This window comes from Triturus cristatus, chromosome 4_1 (genome assembly GCF_964204655.1).
Source record: "Triturus cristatus chromosome 4_1, aTriCri1.1, whole genome shotgun sequence".
Classification (NCBI taxonomy): Eukaryota; Metazoa; Chordata; class Amphibia; order Caudata; family Salamandridae; genus Triturus; species Triturus cristatus.
The window spans coordinates 819,320,447-819,345,187 of record NC_140585.1 but is presented as its reverse complement, the minus strand read 5'-3'; the positions used below and the strand labels follow the sequence as shown (position 1 = coordinate 819,345,187).

General features: G+C 47.8%; 1 protein-coding gene across 3 annotated transcripts in view; it reads right to left on the bottom strand.

Moving 5' to 3' along the window:
• RAP1B (RAP1B, member of RAS oncogene family) overlaps positions 1-24,741 on the bottom strand; it is a 493,712-nt gene that overhangs the window by 325,268 nt on the left and 143,703 nt on the right. For all 3 annotated transcript variants that reach the window (XM_085653470.1, XM_085653469.1, XM_085653471.1), the window contains one exon: positions 6,584-6,671. In XM_085653470.1, coding sequence (XP_085509596.1) covers positions 6,584-6,640 — 57 coding nt within the window. In that variant the 5' untranslated portion in view covers positions 6,641-6,671. The remainder of the gene's footprint in view (positions 1-6,583; positions 6,672-24,741) is intronic.

Here is a 24,741-nt window from a genome sequence, read left to right as displayed (position 1 = left end):
GAGAGCTGGAAACATGCCTAGATCAACACGCTACTCAAAAAACCCAAGGGAGACCCTAGAGACCTCAAGAACTTCCGGCCCATTTCGCTGCTCCCGTTCCCGGCCAAGGTCATAGAGAAGATAGTCAACAGACAGCTAACCAGATACCTCGAAGGAAACAGAATCCTGGACCCTTCCCAGTCGGGGTTCCGCAGCAACCACAGCACCGAAACCTCCCTCATCGCCGCCTCCTCCGACGACATCAGGACCCTGCTGGACAACGGTGAGACCGTGCCCTCATCCTCCTGGACCTCTCCGCCGCCTTCGACACCGTCTGCCACCGCACACTACGTGCATGCCTCCACGCCGTAGGGATCCGAGACAAAGCCCTGGAATGGACCACCTCCTTCCTCTACGGCAGAACCCAGAGCTTCCGCCTCCCCCATTCCAATCCTCCTTCAGCCCGAGACATTGTTTAACATTTACATGGCCCCGCTCGCACACGTCACCCGACAGCACAACCTCAACAAAATCTCCTACGCCAATGACACTCAACTGATCCTCTCCCTCACCAAGGACACCATCACCGCAAAAGCCAAACTCCACGAAGGAATGAAGGCCATCGCCGACTGGATGAAGATCAGCCGACTGAAGCTGAACACGGACAAAGCGGAGGTTCTCATCCTCGGCCCCAACCCTTCAGCCTGGGACAACTCCTGGTGGCCGATGGCATTGGGGGCAGCCCTGACACCCACCGACCACGCACGCAACCTGGGAATCATCCTCGACTCAACGCTCTCCATGACCAATCAAGTCAACGCAGTCTCCTCCTCCAACTCCCTCCGCATGATCTACAGGTGGATCCCGACCGATACAAGAAGAACAGTCACCCAGCTCCTCGTCAGCAGCAGACTCTACTACGGAAATGCCCTCTACGCCGGAGCCCCGACCAAGCTCAAACGGCTGCAACGCATCCAAAACACCTCGGCACGACTGATCCTCGACGTATCACCCTACACCTGAGAAACCTGCACTGGTTGCCCGTCAACAAGAGGATATCCTTCAAGCTCCTCATCCATGCACACACGGCACTCAACAAGACCGGCCCAGCCTACCTCAAACGACTTTCCTTCTACATCCCCCAACCGCCAGCTCCGCTCCGTCGACCTCGCACCCCAAGAAGTTGGGGGAAGGAGAAGCTCACTCTGGATCTGCACTGACTGGCGTGAAAAGAACGGGGGGGGGGGGGCCTATATAAGCGTCACCTATCTGCGCACAGGGGTATGACAACATTTCCAGATCCAGTCTCTGACATTTGGGGATAATTCTAAGCTAAGGAATCTACAGCTAAACAGCTCCAAGAATGCTGCCTACTTAATTTTTGATTATTTTTTATTGCAAGCATATGCCTGCTGCGTTCAGGCAGGCTTTTTTTTGTCTACTTTTATTCTATTAAAATATGTTGCATATGCTTCTGTGTATGTTTACTGTGGCTAAGAGAGTTGAAGGAGTCAGTGGGTGGATGATTATCTTCACAAGAGTAAAGAAGCAGGACAGAGGTCCTGTATAATGAGTTGTGTGTGAATTCACCAGTGACTGAAGATGTGCATTCAGTTATAAGCCAGACCTATCAATATTGGCAAAGTTTGTGCAAACGGCAAAACGTGCAGCGCACACAACAAGAGTGCTTAAGTGTGACTAATACTGTGCGCCTGAACCAGAGGTACAGAATACCCATACAAACATCTGTATATGTTGTGCGGAACTATATCCCTAGTTTTGCTTTTTGTAGGCTACTGAATACTTAAGAATGTTCAGCGTTTTTCTTTAAATCCAGCATTGCCACTTCTGTGGTGAATTATGGAGCTTATCAGCCCAAAAAATCTAAATCCTATTGACACAGAAATATGCACTTGCTTATTAGGCGTTTTTTTAATTTATCAATTTGTTTATTCAACATAAAAAAACTTGGTCATATTATACAGTTCCGTTTAGTTACCTCACAAGGAATACGTGCATCAGTGTATACATATGTCAATACATATTGTTCGTAATAGCAGGCGATGTTACTCTACATACATTATGGTTCACACTGTACAGTGGTCTTCTGGGGAAGAAACAACTGGTGGTTCACATATTCCCCCCCCCCCCCCCCCCCCAGGTACACATTCCACTTTGTCCAGATTGATAACCATTTTTTGGGGCTTCCCCGTGCAACATATACAGTTTTCTCCCGGACCATGCACCAGTCCATGTCATCTTTCCATTTCTTTAAAGTGGGAGGTGCAGCGGCCCCCCACAGCTGCGCTATATTGCGCTTGGCCACCGTCTGCCCCAGTGTGACCCACAACCTCCCGTGTATGGGTAAATCTGTGGGCTCCCAAACATTCAGAAGGCATCTCTTTGCCTCAGGTAACACGGGCACCCCCCACACCACACTCATTACTTTCAACACACCTCCAGAAACTATGAATGACTGGGCACTCCCAGAGCACATGTAGGAATGCGCCCTGCATTCCACAGCCCCTCCTGCAAAGCCCGTCCATACTACTCCCCATGTGGATCAATTGGGTCCCTGATAGGTAGACTCTGTGCAAAATCTTCAGCTGTATTAATTTCAACTTTGCAGAAATAGCCACCTCCTTGGGTGAGGAGAGTGCCTCCTGCCATTCCTCGTCATCCACCTCCAAACCGTCTCTTAACCACTTCTCCCTGAGTGCTGCGAGGGGATCAGGAGTGTGGTGGATGATCTTTTTGTACGTGAGAGATATACATTTTTCGGGCAGATGCCCGTCTAGCAACCTATCTTCGAGTGGGGATGCCTCCGGAAGCGTCGTGCCGGCGCATATGGAGGTTTGCAGGGCATGCCTGATTTGCGTATAACGGAAGCGTTCTGACGCCGCCATTTCGTACGTCTCTTGCAGTGTGTCAAATGGCACCACACCCTCCCTCCCCCACAGGTCCCTGATGTGTGAGATGCCGATGAGATCCCACTTTGCAAACCCTTTCGTTCGTCCCAATGTACCCAGCCGCTCCGTATCCCACAGCGGGGTTGCCATTGTAAGTTTATTGGCCCATCCCAGGGCTTTAGTTGCCACATGCCAGACCTGGACCGCGTGTTTAGTGGGGCCTGTGAGTGGGAATTTGGTTGGTCTAGAATATAGGGATCTCGTGAAGTCGCCCCCCGGCAGTAACCACCTATCCATTCCATATGCCGGGTCATCTCCATTGCCATACTGGCATTGGTTTATTGCGGCCAGGTGTGCTGCCCAGTAATACTTCCTGATGTCAGGGAGGGCTATACCTCCGTCATACCATCCGAGTGTGAGCTTGCCTAGCGCAATTCTGGGTCTACCGTCCCACAACAGGTCTCTGTGTAAAGACTCGGCCTCTCTAAAAAATGTTGGCGGCACAGCATCTTGATAGTTTTGTAGAACATACAAGAATCTAGGCAAGGCCATCATTTTGAAGAGCGCCGCTCTCCCAAGTAAGGATATGGGCAACTTCTTCCAGACCTCCACGTCTCTCCTGAGCCTTTGCAATGGGGGAATCAGGTTTTGGTCATATCGCTTCCTAACATCAGTGGTTATGAATATCCCCAAGTAACGGAAACCGTCTTCCACAATCTGAATTGTGCAGTCTCTCGGGAGGGAGGGGGCCGGTCCATGGAGCATGTAGATCACCGATTTTCTCCAGTTAATACGAAACCCTGAGTTTCTTCTGAAACTGGCGAAAATGTCTAGAATCACTCTGAGGGAACGGGCAGGTGATGCCAGATAAAAGCAGTATATCGTCTGCATATAACGATATCCTGTCCTCCCATCCTTCAGTCCACTTGAGGCCACGGATGGTCACAGTTCTACGTATCCACGCCGCAAGTGGCTCCAGCGATAGCGCGAATAGCAACGGCGACAACGGGCAGCCCTGCCTCATACCTCTGCTGAGTTGAAAGACCTCAGAAGTCTTGTTGTTTACCGACACAGTCGCCAGTGGCTCGGAGTACAAGAGGCGCACCCACCCAGAAACTTGGGTCCGAAACCTAACTTCTTGAGCACCGCAAATAGGTATGCCCATTCGAGTGTGTCAAACGCCATGGCTGCATCCAATGACACCACCATAGCATCCTCCTGGATTCCAGGGCAGCGCCCCAGGACTCCGTGAAGTCGCCTGAGGTTGAGTGCGGTGTTGCGATGAGGCATGAATACCGACTGGTCCGGGTGCACCAGCTTTGTGATAACTGTACGAAGCCTGTTGGCTAAGACTTTAGCCAGTATTTTGGGCTCCGCGTTGAGGAGCGAAATGGGTCTGTACGAGGAGCACTCCGTTTTCGGCTTCCCTGGTTTGGGAATTGCCACAAGAGTGGCTATGCGCTGGTCCCGAGGCAGGATCCCCCGTTCATGACTTTCGTTATACATTGCCTTCAGAAATGGCGCTATCCTATCTGGTTTAAGCTTGTATAGCTCAATAGGGAGGCCGTTGGGCCCCAGTGCCTTACCCCCTTTGAGGTCACCTATTGCTTTGGTGAGCTCTTCTGACGTAAGATCATCTTCCATTTGATCTCGTTCCTGATCTGTCAGGGTGGGCAACTGAATGTCGGTCAAGAAGGCAGCAGAGTCGTCCTCCGTGAGGTCCGACTGTCTCCTATACACCTGTTCAAAGTGCAAGGCCAGTTCGTTCACTATGTCCCCCGGTTCAGTCAGGAGCCTCCCCGAAGTGCTCATGAGTTCGGGCACCACCCGTTGTTCCCTTTCTTTCCTATCCAGCCAAGCTATGAGTTTGCCCGCCTTGTCGCCCTGATCGTATATGCGCCCATCCTTATCACGTGCCCAAGTTTTCGCCGCCTCTGTAGCGATGTCCTTATACTCTGCGGCCCTAAGTTGCAATTGGTGTGTACTATCCTCATCCGGGCCCCGGCCGATTCTCTCCTCAATTCGTTTGATCGCGTTCTCTATCTCCGTCAGTTGTTTTCCTTTTTCTTTACGCCTACCCGCTATGAGTGAGAGGGCCTGCCCCCTTAGGACTGTCTTAAACGCCTCCCATAACGTGGCTGGTGATTCCACCGTGCCTTCATTATCTATGAAGTATTGGTCAATTGCTTTTACCAGCGTTGCTCTGATCTCCGGGCCTTTAAGGTACCATGGGTTTATTGGCACTGAGCCTCCGATTCTTTTATCCCCCATTGTGAAGTGTACCCATAGTGGTGAGTGATCCGAGATGCCCCGGGGCAGATGCTGAATTTCCGTCGTATTCATGTCAAATTGTACCGGGGTGAGTATGTAATCGAGTCGAGACAGTGTGTGATGCGCTCCCGACACGAAAGTATAACCCCTGCCGGTGGGATGGTGTTTCCGCCAGACGTCCACCAGGCCAAATGCATCAATGAATTGGGGGAGCCACTGTTGCCCCGCTCCAATCGCTCGCGGGGGGTGCCTATCCCAGTCCCCTGAGACCACGGAGTTAAAATCCCCTCCAATCACAAGGTGTCCCCTGGGTAAACCCAATAGAAAGGCACCCAGATCCTTATAAGTTTGCGCTTGCAGGCCCGGCGGGATATATACCGCAACCAATATGAGTATTCTACCCTCCCATTGCCCTGCTGCTGCCACGTAACGCCCCAACGGGTCCGTCCACGTGCGCTGAACCGCTAAGGGGAAGGAGTGGCGCACAAGGATCCCTGTCCCCCTGGATCCTGAAGTGAACCCCGCATGTACCACCATTTTGTAAACCCCTCTGTTGAGCGCCCTACAGTTGTTTCCCATTAAGTGTGTCTCCTGCAACAATGCAACGTCCGGGGAGTGTCTTTTAATGTACTGTAGAGCAATGCTTCTTTTTATTTTGTCCCCCAACCAGTTAACGTTCCAGCTTAGAAGTTTGAGACTTTTATCCCACTGCATGTGTGTCATAGAAAGCAAATTGAAAGGCACCCTGCAATAATCTCACACACTGACTGTATATCTGATGCTGTACACTCAAATGACCAACAAACCCCCTTGTACCCTCCCTCTCCTCCCCATTCCACACCCCAACAAATACAAACCTCAAACAGTTTCAACCCCGGCATCCCCTCCCCCCCACCCTGCTACCCTGCCACGTAGATTACAAATTACCCACATCCCCAACCAGCAGAGTGCCTATCGCCCCAACGTGTGAACTACTGTGTCTTGGGAGAGTGGATCGCAGCCGACCCCGGCCACCAGAGCCCTTTCCCCGTAGTGAACTGAATTATTGCCATACGGGTGATCCCGGGTTAATGCCAAGCACCCCTGACGCGACCTGCGACCCAGTAGGTAGAGCATCCCTGTCAGAACTATGTGTCTCTGGTGCGGGCCCAGTGCCTGCATTTTGGGGGGGACTGGGGTCGCTCGGCTCAGGAGTACTTCAAAAGGTCCGTAGCTGCCCCCATCACCCCTTATGGCCGGATTTTAATGGGTTAGGAGCCCCGGCTCCGGCGGAGCTCCGAAGCTAGGCGGCCATCGTTGTCGGCGCCAAGCCACGCCCCCCTTATTAGGCGTTTTTAATCATTGTGTAGCGCTCCCTCGCCTGTGCTATTACAATCAAACAAATGAATTGAAGTTGAGATGATTACTTGTAGTAGCAGACTTACCAAAGCAGATTTTCCGACACCTCCGGAGCCCAGGACTACCAACTTGTACTCGCGCATGTTGCAAGATTTTCAGACAAGGCCCTGAAACCTAATAAAGAAGGGAAATTAGACTTAAAACATCTCTTCATGTACACTAATATAACACGCTCTCATATCAAATTGAACACATATTTAGATAGGCAACATCTAATGTTTTGGAGGGTATCGGGTGACTCAAAGTGAGACCATTAATATTGTCTTAGGCCTGCTACCAGGCTGTTTATCAAATATGGAACTCTAAACAAGTGCTTTTAACATTTTACCACTTCATTAAATTTACATGAGATTTGAGCTGCAGGATGTGGATCAACTAGCTACCTGCAGGCATAACTGGGGTGGAAGCCGCCAGAACAGTTTGATTTACTGTACACAGTGGAAGGAAATAAAACAAAAGGAGGTTCAGAAAAATACAGAAATGTTTTCACAAACATAAGCATGGGAGCAGATACGGTATAGTAAGCACATAACCAACTTACAACCGAGAGATTCAAATTCCAGTCCCCAACTCTCCACCTACTCAAATTGCTTGATCCTGGGACATTACTATTTCTTGGCTCAGAATATTATGTGTCAAAACTGAGAGCACTAAGAAAGTCTAAGCTCCAATATTACAGTATTAAAGGTTAAAAAGTACCATTTTAAAATTGCTAGGCAATGGTTGCAACTGAAGACAAAATAACGATTTTATAGAACTTGAGTGAGAAGTACTACTAATTCAATGGCAATCCCCCTACTACTTAGTTCAAATCAAATAGAAAAAAAAACCAATTAAATTCACCAAATGGGTTTAATTTTAGCCACAGGCGTCTAGAAGATTCCGTGAAGGAGCAAGTGCATTCATAGATTTAATTAAACGAGAAGTTCACTGGAGCCAATTCCATGACTAGGAGCAATTCTGATAAACATGGAACTTTTGCATCAGCCTCGTTGGCATGTGTATGCATTTCTAAATGGTGATACAAGTGACGATGGAGCGTCAGGAACAGACTGTGTGGATACATAGTTTTAACTAGACGCAAGCAAAGCAGTCCAAAGAAACAATACATCTACCAGGGATGGCAGCGGAGCGGAGGACAATTCAGGATGGCCAGCTCTGTGCCAGCTCCACACATCTTCCTCTCAACACTGAGCAACAAACAACTTTAGCTTAAAATGTGGTGCCCTTGTGCAATAAGGTTGTGACACTTCCTTCTCTGTTCTGAAAGTATAAATAACATTTATGCGAGTTCTGGCAATACCAAAAATGCGCAAAATGTAATATATGACAATTAAAACACAAACATTTTATCTAAATATAAAAAAAAAGAGTGCAAAATACAATATTACACAACAATATTATTGTGAAAAATAATCTAGCTATCGCAAAACGCAATGGAAGGGGTAATAAACAAAAGGAACAAAAGTGGAGGAAAGATCACTGTCCTGAAGGAAAAAATATATATATATAAATCACTCATTAATGACTATAAAGCCTTAATCATTACAGAAAAATCTAGATACTTCACAGACAATATTAATAGTGCTAAACACTGCGCTCAGGAGTTATTCAAAACAGTAACAATCTTATCTACCTGTAACAATAATAATGCCATCCGTCTTGACCAATCTTCGTTTAACAAACTAGCAAAATGTGTCCAGTCTAAAATCTAATCTTTAATGAATTTACTTCTAATCAAAATGTTACATTCATGGAAGTCTACACTCAAAGGCCATTTCGTCAGACGTCTCAAATGCTAAAACCTGTACCGCATCTAATGTCTCCAAACTTATTTAAACCATCAAATCTGAACAAATATTTACTTTTTGGATTTCAGAGTATATATTATCAGTAATGAAACTCAAATACAACATTCAGAAAGGAGATCGCTACAAACAGCGGCTTTCACCCCAGAGTATTAAAAAGCATTCTGTAAGGGGAATTGCTACAATCAATCAATCAGACCGTTTGTAAAGCACACTACTCACCCGTGCGGGTCTCAAGGCGCAAGGGGGGGGGGGGGGGGGTATGCCGGTCCGGTGTTGGAGTGCCTTGTGTGCCTGGGTGAGGAGCTTGAAGGTGATCCTCTTGTTGACGGGAAGCCAGTGCAGGTCTCTCAGGTGGGGTGTGATGTGGCTGTGGCGAGGGATGTCGATGATCAGGCGTGCAGAGGCGTTGTGTATGCGTTGAAGTCGTTTCAGGAGTTTGGCCGGGGCCCCTGCATAGAGGGCGATACCGTAGTCCAGCCTGCTGCTGACTAGGGCCTGGGTGACCGTTCTTGTTTCGGTGGGGATCCAGCTGTAGATCTTGCGGAGCATGAGGAGGGTGTTGAAGCAGGAGGATGAGACGGCGTTGACTTGCTCGGTCATGGAGAGTGTTGAGTCGAGGATGAACCCCAGGTTGCGTGCGTGGTCGATGGGTGTCTGTGCTGCTCCCAGTGTGGTCGGTCACCAGGAGTCGTCCCAGGCTGAGGGGGTGGAGCCGAGGATGAGGACCTCCGTCTTGTCCGAGTTCAGCTGCAGACGGCTGTTCTTCATCCACTCGGCGACAGCTTTAATTCCTTCGTGGAGGTTGGATTTCGCGGTGAGGGGGTCCGTGATGAGGGAGAGGATCAGCTGTGTGTCGTCGGCGTAAGAGATGCTGTTGAGGTCGTACAGTCGGGGGGATGTGGGCAAGTGGTGCCATGTAGACGTTGAACAATGTCGGGCTGAGGGATGATCGTTTGGGTACGCCGCAGATGATCTTGGAGGCTACGAACCGGAAAAGGGGGGGGGGGGGGGGGGGGGGGAGGTGAACGCTCTGGGTTCTGCCGGAAAGGAAGGAGGTGGTCCATTCCAGGGCCTTGTCTCGGATCCGTGCGTTGTGAAGGCGTGTGCATAGGGTGCGGTGACCGTGTCGAAGGCGGCTGATAGGTCTAGGAGGATGAGGGCCGCGGTTTTGCCGTTGTCCTGCAGGGCCCTGATGTCATCGGTGGCGTGGTTGCTGCAGAACCCGGACTGGGACGGGTCCAGGATGTTCATCTCGAGGTAGCGGGTCAGTTGTCCGTTGACGGTCTTCTCGATGACCTTCGCCGGGAACGGGAGCAGGGAGATGGGCCAGAAGTTCTAGAGGTCCTTCGGATCCGCCTTGGGTTTCTAGAGTAAGGCGTTTATTCGGCGTGCTTCCAGCTCTCCGGGAATGTCGTGGTCGCGAAGGAGATGTTGATGGCCTTGCGGAGATGGGGTGCGATGGTGGCGCTAGCTTTGTTGAAGATGTGGTGTGGGCATGGGTCTGACGGAGATCCGGAGTGGATGGTGTTCATGATTTTGATGGTGTCATCGTTGTTTGTTGGTCCAGGTGAGCAGGGGATCGATGTGGGTGGTGGCCATGGGATCTGAGGTGTCGGTGGCTGTCGGGGCGGCCAGGTTGTTGAAGCGGTCATAGATGTCTGCGATCTTGCGATGGAAGAAGGTGGCAAGGGGGTCACACAGGTCTTGTGATGGTGGGATGTCGGTGTTGGAGCTGGGGTTGGAGAGTTCCTTCACGATGTTGAAGAGCTCTTTGCTGTTGTGCGCGTGGTTAAGCGAAAAAAATCAGAAATGGCCAGGAGGAAAAAATATATAAATCTTACTTTTCAATAGGTGACTATATATTACTCTATTAGCAGTACAAAGTCCTGTCGTTCATTAAATTCCATTTAAACAAAAGAAACAATCACATACCAAAAGACAAATGATTACATAATTTAATTAACGTAATCTTGATTAATTTCATCATAGTTTTCGGACTTCTTTCAGCAAACCATATATATACACACATACAACACTTCTATACAAATGACAAAAAATAGACAATACTATTAAGTTCCTTCCACCCAAATCGTCGAAAAAGAAAGTGTTCACCTAACAGGCAATACACTTTGAGGTAGTCTTATTTACACAATTGGTTCTAATCTCTCCAGAACCTTAATTGAAAAATTTTGCATAAAAATTTTAAACTGAATCAAACAATATCTCAGACTCCTCTTATAATCTGTCGACGCGGATCGGCCATATGAAGCATCTTGGCCTCCTCAGGGCAAGGGTGAGGGAAACGACCTAAGCAAAAATACAAAAAGCACATATAGTGTCTATTCACAACAAGGACTATCTCAATCTCTGTGCCAATCACCGGAAAACCCAACATGACAACAAAGTGCGATACACAAAGGAGTAAAATAAATAAATAAAAATAAAAAAAATATAAAAAGAAAATAGAAGAGGATCCACCAACCCCTAAGCAACAAGTGCCACGCTTAAAGTGCTCAAAATAAATACCAAACTAAAAAAGTGTGTACGACAAAAAAACATGCATATTACTCCTCAACTAATGGACTATAGAGAGGTAAACCAAAAAGTGTGCCCTGGGTTCATACCAAAAGTCGCACTCACTTTCCTGAAAACAGATCTGTTTGCCTATTACAATCCGGACAGCGTAAATCAAGAATCCGTATAGAGATAGTGCAGCTACGGTTCATATAATAGTGTGTACCTCCAAGCACTCAATATCGCTGCTAAATACCACTTCGTTTTACAGCTACAAATCTAGAAAACAAAAAAAAGGAATACTACAAAATGAAAAACGTCCCTCTTACACTCGCTGTCTATTACACTCGCTCCCCAAGGTAAACGAACAAAGCCAAGGCTATTAATCATAGGTTCGCTCCCCAAGTTCAACTAACAATGCCAAGGCTATTAAACATACCTTTACACAATCAAGGTTATCCGTAGTCGTGTCTCCTTCGGTACGAATTATCTTAGTAACAGCACAGGGCAGCTAACTCTCAGCGCGGTTTTAATTAAGACCGCAACTCGGCGTCCCACGTGATCGGGACCGGGAGGCAACCAACAAAAGGAAGACGGGTCTACTAGAATCACAGCTCCTACTGCAACACAAACAAGGGACTGAGAAACCCAATCGTCTCAAAGAAACATAACGACCAACTAATTCTCATAGTAACAACTCAATACATCAAGACCCTAATCAAAAACGAATATATATAAAAAAAACATCGTGTCACGCAGGAAAACCGAGGTAGGCACAGAGATAAGCTTACAATCTTACATTCATATCGGTCTATAAATTGCTTTAAGATATACAGGTGTATCTTCCATAAACTTACTATGGGTATACAATCAATCATAATCAACAATTTTTTGAAAACACACACTTGGAAAAAGACATTGACATACATAAACAATAATAGAAAAATATATATAAAAACTCTGGAGGAGTGTGTCATTGGACTGTACAATATATACATATCACATAGGTTTATAGGGTGACTATACAGTTCATCATTACGAACTATTAACAAAAGAAATTAGATTAATGTCCAAATTTCATCACAGTCATTTAAACCAACACTGGCAGTGTGGTATTTCTCGATCATACGTGCCTCAAGTTTATTCAAAGTTGTCTGGAGGGTCATTTTATTCTGACATTTAACTACCAAAAGAACAGACCACCTAATGTCGTTCTCATTATGGTTACATTCCACAAAGTGCAAAACACAGGGAGCCCCCTTGATTCAACAGAGTATTCGACTGATGCTGCATCACCCTCATTTTGACTGCTTGTGTGGTCTGCCCTATGTATACCTTTTCGCAAGGGCACATAAAGAAGTAAACTACATTTCTCGTGTTACAGTTTGAAAAGTTGGTTTGAATAGGTTTTTTATCGTTCAACATCACAAATTTAGAGTTGGTCGTGTATGGGCATACCACACCGCCATTACACTTAAAATGACCCACCACTGGTGGCAGGCCTAGCATATTTCTTAAGTCCCCCTTGGGGGAATTAATCCGAACAGCTCTCACTAAATGTTGACGTATGTTTTTGCCTTTACAAAATGCAAACAACGGTTTAGGGATATTCAAATGTTCGATAAGCCTCCAATTCCGTAAAATGATTTGTTTAATTTTATTGGCCTTGGGGTTATAAGTAAGCACACGTCATTCGGTTAGACTCCTGTTTTTCCTTAGGGGTCAATAAATGTTCACGTGGTGTGAACCATTCTCGTTTCAAGGCAGTTCTTACCATCTTTTTTTGAATAGCCTCTGTCAGTTTTTTTTGCAATCTCTCAGCATTCTCAAAATAATCGATCTTATTAGTGCAATTGCGGCGAATTCTTAATAATTGACCGCAAGGCAAATTCTTTAAGATTTCTCGGATGGCCACTCGAAAAATGCAGTAAAGTATTAAGATCAGTTGGCTTAGTGTAAAGACTTACTTCAAACATTCCAGTATTATTACGTACCCATACATCTAAAAAATTGATTTTGGTTTCACTATACGCAATGGAAAAATTAAGGTCTACTGAGCGAGCATTTAACCAACTGTGAAATTCTAGTAGTTCATGATTCCCGGTCCATATCATAAAGATATCATCGATGAATCGGATCCACCGAGTGATGTGTGCTTTGAATTGAATCATTTCATGAAAAATATGCTGTGTCTCAAAGGCGTCCATTACAAGATTCGCGATTTCTGGGGCGAAACACCCCATTGCCACGCCTTTAACTTGTACATATAAATCATCTTTAAAAGCGAAAAAGTTATTTTTGAGACAAATCTTGGCAAGGTGCTGTGATGAAATCCGTAGGCACAATATGTGGTCTAGGCCTCCCATCTAAGACCATCCGGAGGACTAGCATTGCTTCTTCCTGCGGAATATTGGTGTAGAGACTTTCGACATTGAAAGTGACCAACAACTGTTGGGTCACTATCAAATATCGAATTCTCAATCTTTGATATAAAATCCATAGTATCCCTAACATAGATCTTAGTCAGGGGTACAAAGGGTTTCAAAAACACATCTATGTATTTAGCCAAAGGTTCTAGTATTGACCCACATGCTGGAATAATCGGCCGTCCCGGAGGTTGTTCAATATTTTTGTTAACTTTAGGCAGTACATAAATATTAGGGATTTTGTGTGTCTAAGTGTTCAAATAATCGTATTCTTTTTTACAAATATATCCATCATTCAAGGCGTGTGTCGTTAAATGTAAAATTTGGGCTTTTAAACGTGCAATCGGATTGCCACTGATCGGACGATAATGTTCCAATTTATTCAGTTGGTTCACTATCACATTATCGTAATCCTTACTGTCCCATAAGACAATACCACCACCTTATCAGCCGGTTTAATGACTGTAAGGGGATTGTGGGTAAATTCTTTCAATGCCATCCGCTCTTCCTGAGTGAAGTTAGGTTTAAAGAAACACCTTTTCTTACTTAGTCAATCAACTTCTCTCAAAATTTGATCTTCAAAAAGAAGAATCTCATTTGGCATGGAAGTACTCTCCGGACAGAATGTAGATTTATTTCGCAATCCACTGGTATTAGTTTCATAACTTTCATCCTGATCTGATTGGCGAGGTTCTCAATCAGGGTGGTGGAGTTGGTGTCGTTGTTCGAGGTGGAAGTTCAGGTACAGATAGAAAGAAAGTTTTCAAATGACTTGGAGCTCAAGAAACACACAGGAAATTGTTCAAAAAGAGCATACTATTGGAGACACAAAAGAAGGTTTGGGAAAAAAAAAAATGAAAATGGAAACGAACTAAAAAAAAAGAAAGCAAATATGACGGAAACAAGCATAATATTGGACTTCTAAAAAAGAGTAACAAGATTCAAAGCATTTTCAAACCCTGATATTGGCTGTATACTGCGACAAAAATCAAAAATGACCTTTAGAAAAACGGAGTCTTTGAAAGACCGACTGGTAAAAAGGTATTTGAAAAATAAACCAAGAACTGGTTAGATGTATCAAGAACTGGATTTAATAAACTTCTTGTGTGCAAGGCATGTAAAATTGTGAAGAATACAAAAATATAAGAGCCAGAAATAAGACCATTGAGATCAAACAAAGAATACCATGCAATTTACAATTAGCTGTATTCATTTTGGAATGAAACTGTAGTCTAAAATATGTGGGAAGTAAATCCTGCGCTCTAAAAAAAATGCAAATTGGAACACAATAAGATAGTGCAAAATAGAGACCTCACATATGCAAAATAGAGACCTCACATATGCAATGGCAAAACATCACGTGGGACACCAGGGAATGACTGGAAAAGTATTAAATACTATGGAAGATATAACACAGAATGAACGAGGAGGAGACAGAACAAGACAAATGCACCAGTTGGAGTCTAAATACATCATCAGATTAGGTTCAAAATCCCCACATGGTTTGAACAATGATTAAGAGATGCATATAAATCTGTGAGCTGGACCCATCCATAAACAATTGGTGGGGTTGAATAAACCACACAGAAGTATTCCAATAAAAAAGGGAAACATGAAGATGAGGATCATTTAAATTAAATGGCTTTAAAGTTGGATAAAAGAAACCAAAATGATCATGAGTAAATGAGAAGGTCCCACTATGTAGAATGAATATATGAGAATGAGAGCACAGAAAATAAGCATAAGAGTAGTAGAGGCTGAAACAATTATGAATAAATGGAAATTGTCACTAAGACCATAAAAAGGTGAGGTGAGTTAGTTGAAAAAACCATAAATAACTGTAAATTCAAACGATCATGGTTTGAGGAAATGAAGGATAAATGGCCTTTCAATTGACTGCTGCAGATAATAGAAGTGATTACAAGCATGTATACATTCAACTCAACCTAAATGGATTAAAAAACATCAGGCAATTGCAATTAAGACTATCAACCCGGAGGAGGGAATAACCCAAAGAATAAGAAATGGCTTCAATAATGTACAGTAAAACACTGAATGTAAGAAAATAAAATTTAGCCTTTATGTGGAGAGTGAAGAGAACACGGTCAGGAATTAGGTTTCAAAGTGACAGTGAATGTACATTAAAAAACAACCCTATTGAGGGTAGAACGGGTGTTTATTATCAATAGCCACTAAACCGACCAACTTTTCAGATTGACTTCGACACCTGGGTACCGCATTAGGACCAGTTAATTGAACATTTTCACTCCTACCCATGCAGGAGGAGCCTCTTCCACAGCCCAGTTTGTGGGTTGGAACTCTTTGAAATCCTCCTACCACAGACATCTGTACCTTTGTGGATGTGAGCCGTTGACTGTCGCACAGGTGTGTGGATTCTCAAGCCTTGCAAGAATCCGCCTACGAAACCTTCCAGGCAGCTATCGCCCAGTGTTGTGTTATCTATGTCCTGATGATGACATCCAATCATGAAGATAGAAACGCTGTCTACTTGCACAAGTTAAATTTGGTCTGTGAATTAAGACATGATTTTATAAGCTTCTTCATAAAAGGTAATGATTCATACATAACTTAATTTGGAATTCTGTTCCAATATACTGTAGCATCCTTTATTTTTTCCACTTGTTTCACTTGCGCCATTTAATATGTATTCACGAGCACAAAGTGTTCACCTATTCACTTAGTTCACAACTTTAAAAGCATGGTTGATGATGCATTTTGATTAGTGAAAATCTAATCTGTTTGTCTTTGCTGAAGATATAACTGTATTCAATAGTGTTCTATGTTGCATTTAAGTTATTTCTTAAAACTTATTCCCTCAAGGATTCCAGTTGAGACATTGTTGCATATTACTGTGAAAAATAAATGAGCGGCTCCTGCCCCTTACCTATTATTCCTTTTTTTGTTTCTTTATTTTTTGGTGTCCAGGTCCCACCCAGACACCCACATTTTAAGGCCGATGGTTAAAGCCCTAAACCCTGTGGCCAATGCTGGCTCCCCAGCAGTAACCCATTCTGGGTGCTGTGGGAGCCGCCATTTCTATATTTACTGTGGGTGCTTCCAGGCACCCACTCCTTTGTTATATGTTGGGGGCTGTGGATAGAGCCCCGAGATCTCCATAGCTCTTGCCGGTCCCCAGTGTGCACCCCTCTGCTTGTTCCTGCCAAAACAGCTTTTACGTTTAGTCCCCTGGGCGGGAGAAAAGTTGTGTTCCCTGCCCAGCAGAGTGCAGGGAGGAAATGAGATTTGTATTCCCTGCCTGCCCTCTTCTGGGTAGGGAACAACAAAGTGCCCGAAGGGTCAAGAAGGGATAGGGTCCCCGAGAAACTATCAAGTTCCAGGGATGGGGTCCCCCTGTGCCTTAAAATGCACCCCACAGATCCACTGTATAGTTTCAAAACCAGGGGTGGGGAATTCCTATCTCCCGACGCCCGAGACCTCTAGATTTCTTACAAGGGCAAGAGGTTTTAATTTCTAACTTGTCCAAAGGACAAGTAGACAGGCTTATGGTAATCTGATACCCAGCAGTTTAACCCTCTTGGTCACAGCCAGTTAATAAGTTGCTCTGGCGGTGAAAGGGTCAATTCATAAGCTGGGGCCTGCACTTTTCACCAGAGCAGAACAACAACATGATTGAGCAGAGCTCAAAGTTGCAGCTCCATATAAAACATCCACAGCACTGTCAGGTAAGAGTCATTTTGTTTTCTCCTGGAGGCTTTCAGGCCCTCCTCTGGCCCTTTCCTTTTCTTCGTGCATAAGATGCAGCTCCAGAACACTCACATCACTGGAATGTAAGAGTCTGGGCCTCTTGGCTCATGCTCTGACTTTAACCTTGTGACCCCCAGCCTTTTATTCTGTGCTTCACCCTTCGGCCTCAAATCAGCCCCAAGATCCCTCCTGCCCTGGGGCCTACAGTAAAGCCCATGCTTTCTCTTCTCTTGCAGCCCCTGCACAACCCTCCTTTGCACTTTGCCTTTTCTGTGCACCTTATGTTTCACCCAGTGCCTGTACTTGCTAACCCCGCTCCCCTTGGCCTCTCATATCTTACCTCATCCAGGGCTTACATTAAAGCTCATTAGTTTACCTATGGGGAATTCATGCAATCCTCAGGCGCACCCTAATTTCTCTCCTTGCACTGTGCCTCTCCTCACTTTGTGCTTGCACCAGGGCATCTGAACACACCACTGTAGCTAACAGCAGCTGTGGAGCTCTTGATGGGCCTCTTCTTTCTGCAGTTCCAGACAAAGGTTCATAATTTACTTGAAAGGGTTGATGGATGGATATAAGGCTGGATGAGTGAAAGGATGGCTGGATGAGTGCAAGGGTGAATGGATGGGGTGAAAGTGGATGGATGGTTGAATGAAAGGGTGGATTAATGAATGAGAGTGAATGAATGGCTGATGGAATGAATGGCTGATGGAATGGGTGGGTGGCAGGATGGATGGGTGAAAGGATGGATGAGTGGGTGAAAGGATGGATGAGTGGGTGAAAGGGTGAAAGGATGGATGAGTGGGTGGAAGGGTGAAAGGATGGATGAGTGGGTGGAAGGGTGAAAGGATGGATGAGTGGGTGGAAGGGTGAAAGGATGGATGAGTGGGTGGGTGGGTGGGTGAAAGGGTGGGTGGGTGGGTGAAAGGATGGGTGGGTGGGTGGGTGAAAGGGTGGGTGGAAGGAAGGGTGGAAGGAAGGGTGGAAGGAAGGGTGGAAGGAAGGGTGGAAGGAAGGGTGGAAGGAAGGGAGGAAGGAAGGAAGGGTGGAAGGAATGGTGGAAGGAAGGGAGGAAGGAAGGGAGGAAGGAAGGGAGGAAGGAAGGGTGGAAGGAAGGAAGGGTGGAAGGAAGGAAGGAAGGGTGGAAGGAAGGAAGGATGGGTGGATTAATGAATGAGAGTGAATGAATGGCTGATGGAATGGGTGGATGGATGGGATGGGTGGATGGGTGGGTGGGTGGAAGGATGGGTGGATGGGTGGGTGGAAGGATGGGTGGATGGGTGGGTGGGTGGAAGGATGGGTGGATGGGTGGGTGGAAGGATGGGTGGATGGGTGGGTGGGTGGAAGGATGGGTGGGTGGAAGGATGGGTGGGTGGGTGGAAGGATGGGTGGGTGGGTGGAAGGATGGGTGGGTGGGTGGGTGGAAGGATGGGTGGGTGGGTGGAAGGATGGGTGGGTGGGTGGAAGGATGGGTGGGTGGGTGGAAGGGTGGGTGGGTGGGTGGAAGGGTGGGTGGGTGGGTGGAAGGGTGGGTGGGTGGGTGGAAGGGTGGGTGGGTGGGTGGGTGGAAGGATGGGTGGATGGATGGGTGGATGGGTGGATGGGTGGATGGATGGGTGGATGGATGGGTGGATGGAAGGATGGGTGGAAGGATGGGTGGGTGGGTGGGTGGAAGGATGGGTGGGTGGAAGGAAGGGTGGGTGGGTGGGTGGAAGGATGGGTGGGTGGGTGGGTGGAAGGATGGGTGGGTGGAAGGAAGGGTGGGTGGAAGGAAGGGTGGGTGGGTGGGTGGAAGGGTGGGTGGGTGGAAGGGTGGGTGGAAGGGTGGGTGGGTGGAAGGGTGGGTGGGTGGGTGGGTGGAAGGGTGGGTGGAAGGATGGAAGGATGGGTGGGTGGAAGGATGGGTGGGTGGGTGGAAGGATGGGTGGGTGGATGGAAGGATGGGTGGGTGGGTGGAAGGATGGGTGGGTGGGTGGAAGGATGGGTGGGTGGGTGGAAGGATGGATGGATGGGTGGGTGGGTGGGTGGGTGGGTGGAAGGATGGAAGGATGGGTGGAAGGGTGGAAGGGTGGGTGGAAGGATGGGTGGGTGGAAGGATGGGTGGGTGGAAGGATGGGTGGGTGGAAGGATGGGTGGGTGGGTGGAAGGATGGGTGGGTGGAAGGATGGGTGGGTGGAAGGATGGGTGGGTGGGTGGGTGGAAGGATGGGTGGGTGGGTGGAAGGATGGGTGGGTGGAAGGATGGAAGGATGGGTGGAAGGATGGGTGGGTGGGTGGAAGGATGGGTGGGTGGGTGGAAGGATGGGTGGGTGGGTGGGTGGAAGGATGGGTGGGTGGAAGGAAGGAAGGAAGGAAGGAATAATGAAAGGGTGGAAGGATGGGAGGATGGGTGGGTGGAAGGATGGGAGGAAGGAAGGAAGGATGGGTGGAAGGATGGGTGGAAGGGTGGGTGGAAGGGTGGGTGGAAGGGTGGGTGGAAGGGTGGCTGGGTGGAAGGGTGGCTGGGTGGAAGGATGGCTGGGTGGAAGGATGGCTGGGTGGAAGGATGGCTGGGTGGAAGGATGGCTGGGTGGAAGGATGGCTGGGTGGAAGGATGGCTGGGTGGAAGGATGGCTGGGTGGAAGGATGGCTGGGTGGAAGGATGGCTGGGTGGAAGGATGGCTGGGTGGAAGGATGGCTGGGTGGAAGGATGGCTGGGTGGAAGGATGGCTGGGTGGAAGGATGGCTGGGTGGAAGGATGGCTGGGTGGAAGGATGGCTGGGTGGAAGGATGGCTGGGTGGAAGGATGGCTGGGTGGAAGGATGGCTGGGTGGAAGGATGGCTGGGTGGAAGGATGGCTGGGTGGAAGGATGGCTGGGTGGAAGGATGGCTGGGTGGAAGGATGGCTGGGTGGAAGGATGGCTGGGTGGAAGGATGGCTGGGTGGAAGGATGGCTGGGTGGAAGGATGGCTGGGTGGAAGGATGGCTGGGTGGAAGGATGGCTGGGTGGAAGGATGGCTGGGTGGAAGGATGGCTGGGTGGAAGGATGGCTGGGTGGAAGGATGGCTGGGTGGAAGGATGGCTGGGTGGAAGGATGGCTGGGTGGAAGGATGGCTGGGTGGAAGGATGGCTGGGTGGAAGGATGGCTGGGTGGAAGGATGGCTGGGTGGAAGGATGGCTGGGTGGAAGGATGGCTGGGTGGAAGGATGGCTGGGTGGAAGGATGGCTGGGTGGAAGGATGGCTGGGTGGAAGGATGGCTGGGTGGAAGGATGGCTGGGTGGAAGGATGGCTGGGTGGAAGGATGGCTGGGTGGAAGGATGGCTGGGTGGAAGGATGGCTGGGTGGAAGGATGGCTGGGTGGAAGGATGGCTGGGTGGAAGGATGGCTGGGTGGAAGGATGGCTGGGTGGAAGGATGGCTGGGTGGAAGGATGGCTGGGTGGAAGGATGGCTGGGTGGAAGGATGGCTGGGTGGAAGGATGGCTGGGTGGAAGGATGGCTGGGTGGAAGGATGGCTGGGTGGAAGGATGGCTGGGTGGAAGGATGGCTGGGTGGAAGGATGGCTGGGTGGAAGGATGGCTGGGTGGAAGGATGGCTGGGTGGAAGGATGGCTGGGTGGAAGGATGGCTGGGTGGAAGGATGGCTGGGTGGAAGGATGGCTGGGTGGAAGGATGGCTGGGTGGAAGGATGGCTGGGTGGAAGGATGGCTGGGTGGAAGGATGGCTGGGTGGAAGGATGGCTGGGTGGAAGGATGGCTGGGTGGAAGGATGGCTGGGTGGAAGGATGGCTGGGTGGAAGGATGGCTGGGTGGAAGGATGGCTGGGTGGAAGGATGGCTGGGTGGGTGGGTGGGTGGAAGGATGGATGGATGGATGGGTGGAAGGATGGATGGATGGGTGGAAGGATGGATGGATGGAAGGATTGATGGGTGGCTGGGTGGAAGGAAGGATGGATGGTGGAAGGATGGATGGGTGGCTGGGTGGAAGGAAGGATGGATGGATGGTGGAAGGATGGATGGGTGGGTGGCTGGGTGGGTGGATGGATGGCTGGAAGGATGGATGACTGGGTGGAAGGATGTGAAGATTGATGGGTGGAAGGATGCGAAGATTGATGGGTGGAAGGATGCGACGATTGATGGGTGGAAGGATGAGTGAAAGGGTGGATGGATTTGAGTGAAAGGGTGGATGGATTTGAGTGAAAGGGTGGATGGATTTGAGTAAAAGGGTGGATGGATTTGAGTAAAAGGGTGGATGGATTTGAGTAAAAGGGTGGATGGATTTGAGTGAAAAGGAGGATGATGGGTGAAAGACAGAAGAGCAAAAGGATGAATGGTGGGATGAGTGAAAGGGTGGATGGATTTGAGTGGGATGGAGGAGTGAAAGATGGAAGAGCACAAGGATGGCTGGATGGAGGGATGAATGAAAGAGTGGATGATAGGAGTGAAAAGGTGGATGGAGGGGGTGAAAGTGGATGAATGGATGAGCGAAAAGATGGATGGATGAGTTTGAATGATAGATTTGGAGCTGGAAGGATAGGTTTGGCCAGGGGTGTTGTGAACCACCACTCGCTTTAGCAGCTACAGCTGGGAGGAGCTCTTGATGAGCCTCTCCTGTCTGGAGCTCGGCAGAAAAAAGCCCATAATTAACGTGTAAGGATGAGTGAGTGAAAGGATGGATGTGAGTGAAAGGGTGGATGAGTGAGAGGGATGTTGGATGGATGTGTTGATGAAGGAAAGGGTGAAAAGATAGATGGGTTGCAGGGTGGATGGATCAGTAAGCAAAAAGATGGATGAGTGAAAGGGTAAATTGATGGATGAGTGGAAGGATGGATGAGTGAAAGTGTAAACTGATGGATGAGAGGAAGAATGGGTGAGCGAAAAGATGGACGGATGGATGGCTATGTTTGGGGATGGATGGGTAGATTTGGATATGGATGGGCGGATGGATGGATTGACAAGCAGAATGGTGAAAGGCTGATTAAAGAATGAATGGAAGCCAATGTAAAGGTGAAATGTTAGATATCCGTGGGTGAATGAAAGGATAAATGTGTAGGTCTGCAGAAAAGAGGCAAAATACGAAAATCACTAGTTTTCAAATCCTTCTATACTATGAGCCGGACATAACCAGAGCGGCTATTATCCGAGCTCTTCTATAATGAGTGCTGCCATTATTTGACGGTGCACATCAAGGCACCAAAGGGACAAGTGGATTTTGTACAGGACATGTAGATTTATGAAGCTACCTATCCCATGGACAAGTAGATATTTCACTAAATTCCACACCACTGAAAACATTTTAAACCATATTTTGGCACCAGGTGAGGTGCCCACCAGCAGGGAGTGGGGGGTCTGGGTATCTCTACCCTTCCCACCTCCATGGGTTTTCTGTACACATTTTTTCAGTAACCTGAAGGAAGGCGGTGAAGGTCTTTAGACGTGATACCCAGATTGTCATCATTTGCAATACTTGCATGTGTAGAAATTGATAAGTCAAAAGGCTCAACTGGCACACCTGCTGTCTTTGGCATGATTTTTTTTTTACCATCATGTCCCTCATGCAGTTTAAGATAATGACATCAGCAGTGGAAAGATACAACTCCTCTAATTAAGACAGTGAATGGAATGCTCCTAGGGCTGGGGAAAGAGAAGGGCATGGAGGAAAGCCACTGAATCACTAAAAGAAAGAAGCTTGTCAAAACTCCCTATTCTAATAATTAAGGCCTATGCATCACTGCCTAGCCAACTGTGCCTGGCTAGGAAATAGGAGATTAATTTTACCCATAACACGTGTGGATTTAAAATGTATGTAAGGCCAGATGTAGAACATTTAAAACATTGGAAACACCAGGCTGGAGCATCTCAATGGTGAACAGGGAAACCAATACATTCAGTTGTCCTAGACAGCATCTTAGGAGTGAATTGAAACACAGTTGCTTTCAAATGTGAAAAGAACAGAAAGTTGTATTTGAAACCATCTTGACCTTGCAGTCATAGCAAAAACAGCAGGTATAAAGACACTCAATTATCAATGTAACGTGATTGAATAATTAAGTGAAAGGCTCCCATACAGAATTAACATACAAGACCAAATACCCTGTGTTTGGACAAACACAAGAGCATCTGCTTGGTGCAAAAACTATTAAGAACCCGAGGCTAGGGCGTGGCTTGGACGGCGTTGGTAATGGCCGCCTAGCCTGTTCTCTGCCGTGCAGGAGAGCGATCCCATTGAGTTTCGGGGGCAGAAAAACACCTCCTCACCCGAATGCACCGCGGAGCTGGACTTCAGAACCCCTAAGGCACACTCGGTGCGAAGCTCGGCTCTTGATATCGGCCGGACGCACCTTTTTGTCGACATGCTGCCACGACGCTGATCACAGGGCGGAGCGGAGCGCGGTCAGCCTGCACGTCTCCTGGCGGGAAGCGGCGGGCCTGGGAGACGCGCACACGGAGAGAAGGTGAGCCCTGAGGGAGGCGCCGGACAATGTATGCTCACAGTTTTAAAACTGGTGAGCTTAACGGCGTGGTTCAGGCTTGCCAGTAACTCCGTGTGTCCGCCTGCCTGGCCCTAAGATGGCCGCCCGCCAGCTACCTTACAAGCAACAACAGCGCTAATACAGCTGCTAAAGACCTGCGGAATGTCCAAATGTCACGGTGCCTCTGCCCTACGCCTCCCTGAGGGGTGCCCTTGGTAGTGAGAGCGCAATTTCAGTGGCGATTCAGCCGAAAATAGGGAGAACCTTCCTTCACTGGTGCCTGACCCCAAGATGGCGACTCTGTTCAATCTTCCACCTTTTTTCGGCGCGAAAATTGAGAAAGAGATGCAATAATAGTGCTCTGTGCACTTTAAACAAATGGAAAGTTTACCCAACCAGTCCTGCAGACCCAAGGTGGCATAATCTAATGTCATATTATCTTTTGGAATTGCAGCCACAAATGATAGTACAGCCACAAGCAGAGCGTGACACACGAACACTAGCCAGCATCGACACCATCTGCTAGATCTCTGAACCTTAGGATCACATTATTGGGATCTCTGTTGGACGACCTAACTCGACCAGCGCTTTGACATCCTTCAGACCACCCTGTCCTTCTCCGCAAACTGGAGGGCCGTCGCAATAGCGTCCTCCACACACGACCCGCCTGCAAAATGTCGGACAGGGATGAGAAGAAGAACAACAAAAAGGTAAAACCGGAACCCTCATTATCAGACTCTCCTATTAAATCGAGGGTGGACATCAACAGTACCCTAGAGGTAATCCTGAAAAAACTGGCAGAGGTACACGACCTAGCAAAATCAACCAAATCCAACACCGACTATGCAGCTGGAACTTACTGCAATTCGAGCCGACATGAGCTCTGTACACAAAAGCATAGATGAAGCGGAACAGAGAATTAGTGACTTAGAAGACAAATCCAATATTGCATCCACTTCTATACAGCAACTACAGGGATCAACGGTCCACCTTAGACGCCAGGTGGCGGAATTAGAGGACAGGAACAGAAGGGGCAACGTGCGCATTTTTGGAATCCCAGAGAATGCGGAGAAAGATGCGAATTCCTGCGTGGACTTTCTAGAAGCTTGGATTCCGAAGATAACAGGGATTTCCTTCCACCGTGAGTTTGAACTCGACAGAGCCCACAGAGTTCCTAGCTACATCCCTCATGGATATAGAGGCCCGCATCCACTGATATGCAAACCACTGAGGTACCAACATACGGAAGCTATACTTCAA